At 31.9% G+C, this 10,531-nt stretch overlaps 1 protein-coding gene across 1 annotated transcript; it reads left to right on the forward strand.

Annotated features, from left to right (window-relative positions):
* The first annotated feature begins 1,165 nt into the window (after positions 1–1,165).
* Positions 1,166–9,985, forward strand: LOC143460360 (carbohydrate sulfotransferase 1-like). The gene is made up of 9 exons (XM_076957836.1): positions 1,166–1,574; positions 4,050–4,206; positions 4,642–4,815; positions 5,478–5,607; positions 5,822–5,978; positions 6,251–6,409; positions 6,573–6,712; positions 8,054–8,115; positions 8,378–9,985. The coding sequence occupies exons 1-9, from the start codon at positions 1,284–1,286 to the stop codon at positions 8,563–8,565; spliced, it is 1,458 nt and encodes a 485-aa protein (XP_076813951.1). The 5' UTR covers positions 1,166–1,283; the 3' UTR covers positions 8,566–9,985.
* The last annotated feature ends 546 nt before the right edge of the window (positions 9,986–10,531 follow it).

A 10,531-nucleotide genomic window follows, 5' to 3' on the forward strand; every position in this document is an offset into this window, starting at 1 on the left:
ATCATTTTGCAACTGGTAACACCCTCTTTTTATCAACATTGCGCACTGCTTGATGTTGTTAAAGTATGTTAAACTTGCTCATGCATGGCGAAAAAGCAGTTGGCCTTCTGTTGTTTTTAGTATTCTATAGTTTGATAGGCCAGCCATAGTCCGATAGGCCAACCATAGGCTGTTCATCAAACATGCACAACGGCTAACTCGGTACCCGGGGCTTGAGTGATGACGAATCATCGCCGGTTTAAATCATGCAAAAACACTTTCCTCAGTCAGGTTAGTCAGTCCAAGGATAAAGATTATGATACCTCTAATTTGCAGAATTGTTGGAAATTAAAGAATTATGGAATATTTTATTTTGCAATCTTGGTTGTCAGATAGTGAATAATTTTGTGATTGTCAGCATAAACTTAAATACAAGCTGCCGAGTGTTAGCATATGATTTACAATCAGCTGTGTGCCTTAAATGATAATTCCTGGAAAAATATATAATCGAGAATCACAACTTACAGATGAATCAATTTGCATTAGCCTTCAAAAGTTTACACTCTAGAGCAGTGTTTCTTAATTGGTGTACCGCGGTGCAAAAGGGTGCCAGCTAAAACAAGGGGTCTAATAGAGGGCATAAACAAGGGCATAATATTTTAATCACAGCAAACAATATTTTGCTTTGACAATTTTGTTTTGTTTTAAAAGCTCCAAAGTAGACTTTTTTAAATTACCGGTAATCATGCAGCTTGTTCATAAACTCATGAAAAATCAAAAATTAAGGTGCCGCAAAATTTGTTTTACTGAAAAATAGCGCCGCAAACCGAAAAAGGTTAAGAGTCACTGCTCTAGAGTCTTGAAAGTCAAATGCAAATTTATTGCTTTTGCACTGACACTTAACTCTGCCAATAAAATATGTATAATTCTGTAATTTTAGTTTAAAGGTTGTTATTGGCTCAAATTCATTTCCACGATTATGTATTTAATATAAAGAAAATTTCCATTAAACAATATTTATAGTTCTGGAGCACGATTTTAAGCCATCTGCACTTCAAGTTATGGCTTGGCCATAAGACCACCTAGTAACTGCAAATAGTTATATTGCCTCTAATGTTTAGTTAGTGTCTAACGGTTATTCTAGTAGTTATTTTTATTGGTTACACTGATTTTTTATAAACAAGTATATATGTAATAATAGACATTTTTTCTTTCAAAAGGTGATTAAGCAATTGCATAGAATAGCAATAAGCATTCAGTTTGATGTCTTTGACATAAGTGTTGGAGTTGGAGTTGACGTCAAAATGTCATGTGGCAAGCGATTGTTTTCCTTTCGTCAGTGGGTTTTCTTTCTTCTCCTCCTGCTAACTTTCATCTCATTAGTAGTTTTTATAATGCTAGCCAGTCAAGCAATTTATAAATTTTCCAATGTGAGAGCCTCTCATAAGAAGTTCAGTTGGATGCAGAAATCCAATACCACTAATTTGGGCCAAAGTATATTTACTGGAAAAATAAACTCTGAAATATACTATACTGCACCTGAGAAGAATGAAGATAAAAAACAATTTTCAACAACTGATATTGATCAAACTAAGGTATTGTAATTCAAAAATTACCCAATAGGGAAAGATATGTTAGTTTTTAACTAAATATACAATCCAGTTTCAATGCAAAAAATATTTAATCTTGCTTCAATTTTATATCATTGCCACCAACCTGGTAAAATAGCGCGGTGTCAGATTATGTCATCATCGCCCATCATATTACAGCGTTGTATATATATGTATCATATCATGTAGTAATTAATGCAAAAAAGTTGAAAAAGTGCATTTTTGCGTTTCTAAGTCTAAAATATCTGTTTATGTTGATACGGATCGAAACTGTTGTAATTAATTCAACAAATGCAAAATTGTGTTGGTCCATTTCGATGTTTTGGGGTTTTACTTCATATAAACTGCTTAACCTTCACATTATATCAGTAGTATAAAAAATAAGTGTAATATTCTCAAAAAGTTTAGAAAAGTACAATTAAGTTGACTGTAAAGTTAAGTACTTTTTTAAGGATGCCACAAACAAGCATGGAAACATTCAAGAATTGATTGTATTCATGTATTTCCATGACTAATGTCACACAGTATTTAAATGTATCAGGCAGCAAAATCAAGCATTCTAATTCTATTGTACATCCTAATTCATTTCTGGTGGTTTGTTTCATACTGTATGGTCTTTTATGAATATTTCAAAGGAATATGGTCAAATGTCCTAAGTAGGCTCATTTTTTTGGAAACTTTCCAATTAAATGTTTGCTTGTGCATCATCTTGCAATAAGTCATACTTTTGTGGAAGTTGGTACCTATCTACAGTTGTTAATAATAACAGATTTAAATAACAGCAACTTCTCTTTGTGTAATTAACAATTTGTGCTACTATCACGATAATACGATTACATACAAAGATAATATGATAACTTACAACTGTACTTTATAACTAGTCTCGACACCTAACTAGCTCAAAAAATAATTAGTCACTCTGATAAATCTGAAACCATCCTTGTTTATTACCTGGTTTGCATAATGCTATTAAGTTGCAATGCCACTTATGGTTAGAATTAAGAATCACTACTTTTTGTGATATATGTATTATATTTGGTGAAGGTAAAATGTAAATATCGCAACTAATATTGTCTGCCAACAATACAATGGCGTGTCGTTAATATCAAAGTCAGTTATCTGCCTCTTTGAATTTTTTTGGCGTGTGGCCTTTTCAACTTAATCTGTATCGAGTGATCATATTCATGAGCCTAACAATATTATCGAATTGCGATGCTCAACTTAATAAAATGGATGAGTACAGCAATAGACTAAGACAATTTTTTTGACCGCAAAAACACATGAGCCACAACATGTTCTGAGAAAAAATTAAAGCGATGTTCAATAGCAATAATTGAATAGCATTAAGAGTAGTTGATTGCTGCAAAACGTTGCAAAGAAAACAAATAAACAACAACACACGAGCAATTTAAATTCAAACTTTTTTTGCCGACTCTCGTCTATTTATAGACTTGACGTCATTGAACACATGATTTACTACAGCGAACTTTGGAACACGCCACTTGCTCTCTTTCTGTGGCTTTACTATCAACGGACCACTGATAATGTTGTGGATATGAAACAATTCAATCTTTTAGCATATAGTCAGGGATAGATTCTGCAACGTCCTTGTCCAACGTGTGCCATTCTATTTCCTTGTTTAGTGATTGCACTTTATTAGATTTTTGTACTAGACACGAGTGGAAATAAACTGGTTTATGAAGCGTATTTAACATATAAAAGAAAAGTTGACATAAAAGACACCAAAGAAGAAAAGGAAAAAAACTTTAGTGACGCGAAGAACCGGAATTTAAGCACTACGAGTCATCTTAAAACCACTCAGATGACCTGCGTTTTGCTGTATAAATCGCAAAATGCATACCAATCCAAGCTTATGTTATTGCATTATTGCTTCTAACTCTGCAGAATATTTAAAAATATTTTATATGTAACTGAAGACTAAGTCCCTCCATTACTAAATGACATAAAAACTTGTTCGAATTTACCAACGTGAAATGTGCCACAAGAAAGTTCAGATAACTAATGTGAAACATGTTGTTACCCCTAAATCAACAGCTTGACAAAATACATTCAGATAAGGTCAGACTGCATGCAGTGAGCTTATCTTTAGCGTGTGATTAGAATTAGATGAAAGATAAGTCAACAAAAGGACATGAAAAGCGATAGTTTTATCTGTTTGTTTTTTATAATGACCAGATATAATGCTTTTTGGGAAAAAATCTGTGTGCTCCTGATTTGGGACGTTTGACCATATATGTATGATATTTTTATTAGTTTTTATTTCATGGTAGCTTACTCATATAAGGTGTTAAGTCCCTGATTTCAATTTGTTGGTTTGTTTGCAGCACTTTCATTTAGTAACAAAGACAGTTAAGATTTAAAAAAATTTTCTTAAAAGTCTGTAGGCTATTTTTTCGTTAAAAAGTTTGATAGGAATGCCTTCCATATTTATTTATTTAGGTGGAACAGTTTCTAGCAAGGAATCCTTCTTTGATTCCTCAAGTTTATCGAAAAGATCATGATGCATATAAAAGATATGTTCAATACCTTACGAAGAAGGAAGATTTCCTGCCTTTACAAACAAAAGCAGTTGTTTTGCTTACCAATTACAGATCTGGTACGGTTTGCTTGAATTGATTATATAAAATGTTGGAAGATTTTATATATGCATTGATAGAGAATTTACTCAACAGAACAACAGTTTATTTCTAAAAAATTGATGAAATTAACAAATTGTTTGTTTAATAAATAATATTATAGGGTAGTCTCTTTTAATTAATATGACAGTTTGTGTTCGAAATTCATATTGTATAGTGTTTCCTAAACTGCATGCAAAATGTAAAAATATATATCATCATACTTAAATGTAAGCTACCATAATACCTGCTAAACCAGTTGGTTCCCAACCTGGGATGAAAAAAGTTGGAGCAAGGGTCTGTGAGTTAAACTTAAATTCCTCATGTTTAGGAAGAACCCTCAGAGATAATAACATGTTCTTGCCAAACATTTGAGTTTTTATCATGTCCTTGATAATTTTTTTATTTGAATGTAGGTTCTTCTTTCTTTGGTGAACTTTTAAACCAGCATCCAGATGTGTTTTACATGTTTGAGCCACTTATCATGGTTTCACCACTGGAACAATGCAATATTCATGTGAATCTTAAGAAAGATATTATGAAACAGCTCACACAGTGCATTTTCCCAGACTGGGAGGCAATGTACAGAGGTATGTTGGACTTTGATAAACTTATATTAATAGAGAATCTGCCATTGTTTTGCCGTTGAGTCAAGAGTTGTTTTTACTATACTTAAAGCTAGTTAACTTTACTCTGGTTTGTTAAAATTTCTGATAATGAAATTAACTTTACTGGTTCCAGCGAGATCCCTTTAATTAATTATATGTTAACTACTATTTTAAATCAAATCTCAAAAAAGTTTTTACTGTTGTTGTTGTTGGTTAACTCAAAGCATTTTTTTTGGCCATAAAGCACAAACATCATTGCTTTGTCAAATTAGTTATAAAACCAGTGATTTCATTAAACACTTTTCATCCATTTTATCAATTTTAGATATGAATAACTTAAACTAGTATCAGTAATAATGATGAATACTTTAAACATTGAGTGTTGAGTTGACTTGCCTGTACTGTATTTTGATGTATTACACTTTGTATTAAATTTAAACTGCTCATAAGGTAGTTCACAAAGACAGTCAAAACATTTTGGCATGTTGAACCAAGAGTTATGTCGGATTTACGTTTCAAATATATACATATATAGTTCTTCAAAATATTTGTTATAAATTGCAATGGAGAATAACTTAATTGTATATATTGTAGTAGAAAACTTTAAATGACCTAATATTTTATTCTGCGTTTGTACTTTGTAGGAATGCAGAAGAGTGAAAGACCTCTGTACAATCGTAATATTTTTGTATGCACAAAACATAAATTTTGTTTTGCACCTTTTACAAAGGAACTGATGCTTGAAGACCACTGTCCCCATTCTAAATTTTCTGAGTATATATGTTTCTATAATTTTTTGTTATAAATTTTGTTGAATGTCATAGGTACTTTACACCTTTCACCTATGACGGATTTCAACTTTCCTGTAAATAACTTTTCACTGGTTCTCATTTAATGTTAGGCTTTACGCATGAGTTTATGTGCGTATGTTTTATATTACAGTACACAAAGATTGTGTTTGTTAGCAACTTTATATTTTTCTGTTTAGTCACAATCATGATGGTTGGTCTGACTGTGGAATGGTAAATCTTAATCTTGTAGCAAATACTTGTCGGAGGAAGAAGATGGTAGCCATCAAAGTCATTCGTCTTTGTGACATTTACAAACTGAAAAACATAACAGAAATACCTTATATGGATTTAAAGGTATTTTTAGAATCAGATAGAAAAGTACAGTTATAGGGTAGTTTCTGTATTGGTAGTCATTAATTTTAGTTAATGTTTTCAGAAAATCTTTACAGTGCTGCGTTTACTTATCTGATCTAAATAATGAGCATTAAGCGAAAGTTAAATTACTTGTAAACAAGTGGCGTATGTAATACTTTCTTGTTCAGATAAAATATAATGGCAGACAACGGCATGTTTTTGTGTTTGTGGGTCAAAAGGCTCAAATGTATTTGCTGGTCTTTATACTGCAGGTTGTCCATCTGATTCGTGATCCGCGAGGCATTGCTTCCTCAAGGCTAACTCTTCATCCAAAGTTAAACTTGGCTGATGCAATGAAATTTACATGTTCCAGACAAGCTGCCAATTTAGATATCAGCTTTCATGAAAAACCAGAATGGCTGCAATACAAGGTGTTGCAGTTATTGCTCTATATCACTATTTTATGCTTATATAATCATGTATAATTTTTTTTGGAATACATTCAATAGATGTTTTATTTTTGCTGATGAATTTATTTTTGCATTGAATTAAAAAACTTTCTTCACAGAGTTTAAACGAAGTCACTTTTTGTAGATGTTTCGATATGAAGATGTTGCTCTTAAACCATATCATGCTGCTAAATCACTGTATGATTTTTTGGGTTTGAAATTTCATGATTCTGTTAAAACGTGGATTGTCGAAAATACACAACAGCCTATACCTGAAGAATTTGGGTAATAAAATGAAATTTTTAACTAACGTATTTACACCAGTTATTTTCATAGAGATTAGGTCCATAGTTATTCATGTTTCCTGGTCGCATATGAATTGCAGTGGTTTATGCTATAGCATAGGTCATGATTGGTTTAATTGGTTATAAGATTAGATACTAGCATAGTTGCTTGGAAAGATTAGAAGTGATACGTTCCGTTTTTTTTTCTAATTTGTTTGTCATGCCAAGGTGCTTTGTATATGTAGGTTCAGTGCCTAAATTATGGTTACACGTAACTCAAAATTTAATTACGTAATTAGCCGGCCATATGGTAATAGATACCAGCAATTATGTATATTTTCCTACTACAGCGCATGTTGTTTTATGGTAATACTCTAGTGTATCAGTCTTGCTTATTGGCAATGCAGGTTCATGTCACAAGTAATATTGAGTTCCAATATCGCTGCGTTTCTTTTCTATGGTAGCCACTAGAATTTTCTCGGAAAAATAATCATCTTTTCTCATGAATATAATTTTTCCATTAATTCTTCTTTTAGGTTATAAAGGCAAATTAAAATGTAAATAAAGGTGATTTACTACTCTTATCAATATTAATCGGCCTTGTTTTATGACAAACATTTCTCCAAATTGAATTGTGTATCACCTCTTTATCAATGTACGTGACCCACTTTTGCGCAATGTTCCTCGTGCTTTGTACACAGTGTGATATCTTTTTTAACGGTTTCGTGGTGTTGCCACTAGATGGTACTTTCCATACTTGAGTTATGGTCATAAAATTTTACTTCATGAAGTGATCAAATTGGAAGTCATACTGCAAATATGATTACTCATCTGTCTATTTGATCGAACAATATGGTTATGATACGAAAAGATGCCTGGACCTGTTATTACCTCACATTAGAAACGTTGCTTTCTGCTATTTCTCTGTTTCGGAAAACAACAATATGGGCTGAGTGCAGATATCAATAGCGATATTTTCTGTGCATAAAATATACCAAAAACTTAGAGTAACTAACAGGTAATTCGTACCAAACCTTTGCAACGTTAGCTTCGTTATGCAATTAAGTAAGTTTTGTAATTATACTGTGAATTACATGCAACACAAGTCCCTATGGTTTAAAACACTTGTTTGATGAGCCACTATGAAATAGAAAATTATTTTTATTTTTTTGTAACCACAATAGGACTTTAAAACTTGTCATAATGTTGTGTTATTTCTTTCTGTAATACATTGCCATCCATAGTTTTACATCAAGATTATCAATCACAATTAATTCTTTAACACATTCTATTTTTTGTAACAAGGCAGTTTTTACTATCATTTGTTTTTATAAAAATGCAGAACATCATACAAGTATGGCATGACAGAAACAGACAAACATAGAGTTCGCTATGATCCATGGGGTAAGCCTGCTTGTGAAATAAATTTGACTGCTTCAAGCACTAACAGTAATACTAGAACCTGTCCTCTTTGTAATAAGTTCAGTACGTACTGTCCTGTTGTTTTTATCAAGTTAATTTTTGTTATCAAGTTTGAAGTTTTTCATGTTGTTGGCATCCTAATATAATTTTTATTTATTTTGCAAATGAGATTTTAAAGAACACACTTTTTTACCATGATCTGCGCCATGTAATTCATGTACTTTATAAACATTGCCTTGTTTAGGACATAAACGAAATTCTACGTCCATTGTGGATAAGTGGAAGCGTACAGTACCATATCCACTGGTGAAGCGCATCGAAGCGGTATGCTCCAAAGTGATGAATATGGTTGGGTATTTACCTGTGGGAACTATAGAGGAGTATAAGCAAACTTTTTCAAAACATTTTTTTGTTGACCACGAAAGTGAATAAAGAAGCTGAGGGATATGATAAGCTCAACATCCAAAGACAGCAACTTTTAAAGGTCAACTGCTAATTTTCTGCTATAATTGGAGAAGTATGAATTTTGAAAGACCTTAAAAATACTGGGTATCACTGCCGTTATATGTAATGACATTTTATTACAGACGTTTCTAAAATACGCTCTAAATTATTGTTTACGGTGAGTTTATTGCGAAGCTCTTACTTTAGTAGTATTATTTGTATTGTGTTCCTGTAGTGGTGAGTTATACGTATTTAATGTTGCAGTACTTTCTGTAAATGCATTCAAATTTGTTATCATTAATGATCAAACATTTGCACACTTTTGTCCTCTCTTGCTTTGTGCTTAGCTTAGTTTATTTTTTTTATGCTTATATTGCACTTTTTGCTAACAATAGCCAAGACATTGCAGTTAAGACACTTGCCATAAATTTGTTATTTGAAAATGAAATTCCTGTAGCCACTCATTTAAGTATCTGTGCTACTAAGTGTTGTATTGAAATATTTACACATTTATATCATTTGTAAGGAAAACATGCGTATGTCATATTTTGCAGAAATGAATTGATCGCCTAACCTTGTATTGGTACTATTTACTTCTGAAAAAGTAGATTTCTAATAATTTTCTTGAAAATATTTTTCAGACATTTTTATGTGCAATGACATAGGTCTACGTAATTCATTTTATTTTTAATTTTTGTTTAAAGATTTTTACCTTTTTTGTGGTCGTTTTTACCAGGATAACGTACTTTACTTTGTTTCCACACAGTGATAGCTGAAAATCAGGCAGTCTTATTTTTATGGTTGATGTTCTCATTTATAATTTGTTTGGCCTAGTCAATGATTATGGTGTTGATATGTCACAAAATACGGGTATAAATGTTTCGCTGGAAAGATAATCTTGTCTTCTTGCCTGTAAATGACATATTCTTGTCGTGTTGCTTTAATTAATCCACTGTGACTGGTGGAGTCACTGGCAGCATAGTAGTTATGAACAATGGTGTGAAACTAGGTCTGTAGCATTTTTGGAAAATTTCAATTCCACCATTATACTGTAGTTCGGTAAAAAAAAATTTTAACATTAATTGTGCAAATAAAATCAATGTAAACCAAACTATCAGAGTTTTTGGGGTGATTTACAGTAGAAGAGCAGACTCCATTCGCTTTAATCCTAATTTAGTATTATCACCTTACCTACCATCAAGCAATAGTGCCAAAGTTTAATTCTTTATTGTTTTGTATTGTTGTATGATTCATTGTTGCTATATACAGAGCAGTCCTTGAAATAATAAGATTTTGCAATATTTCAGGACATTTTCAAACTTCTGCATTTAGTATATTTTTATGACACAGCGTAGGCTGCTTGGAAAGTGCATTAATCTGGAATTGTAATAAACTATGCATTACTGTGTATGTTGTGTACATTCTCTAAAATCTAAATCCTCTTGCAGTGGAAAAGAAAAGAACATAAATACTATAGTTTATGTGATAATTGTAGATTTTAAGCTGCTTTGGCGGTTGCTGTAACAGTAAGGTCAGTAATGTGACTCTGACACAAGAGTTTTTGTATGAGTAATTAATTTTGCAATGGTGTATGATTTCAAAAATCATTTTGTGCGCGTGTGTTGGTGAATAAAAATATAATTAGTAAATATATTAAAAATTTAATAGCTAGGTATAGATAACAGTTCTGCAGAAAAAGCTGTTGATGGTTTTTAAAATAAACCACCCATGTTTTTTGCTTTTACTGAGAATATAGATTTATGTCACTCCTCTTACCTTTGTTTACTAGTTTATTTACACCAGGAGTTTGGTTTGATAGGACAGACCAACAGTTGAATAAAAGTTATCCAAACTGTAGAAACTTGGTGGTATGTGACTGCCTAAAATCTAAAAAATTGTTTGTTCTTTTTGGCATTGAACTTTTGGTTTTTTTATTAATTGAATTATGTGTCAT

This window comes from Clavelina lepadiformis, chromosome 5 (assembly GCF_947623445.1).
Source record: "Clavelina lepadiformis chromosome 5, kaClaLepa1.1, whole genome shotgun sequence".
Classification (NCBI taxonomy): domain Eukaryota; kingdom Metazoa; phylum Chordata; class Ascidiacea; order Aplousobranchia; family Clavelinidae; genus Clavelina; species Clavelina lepadiformis.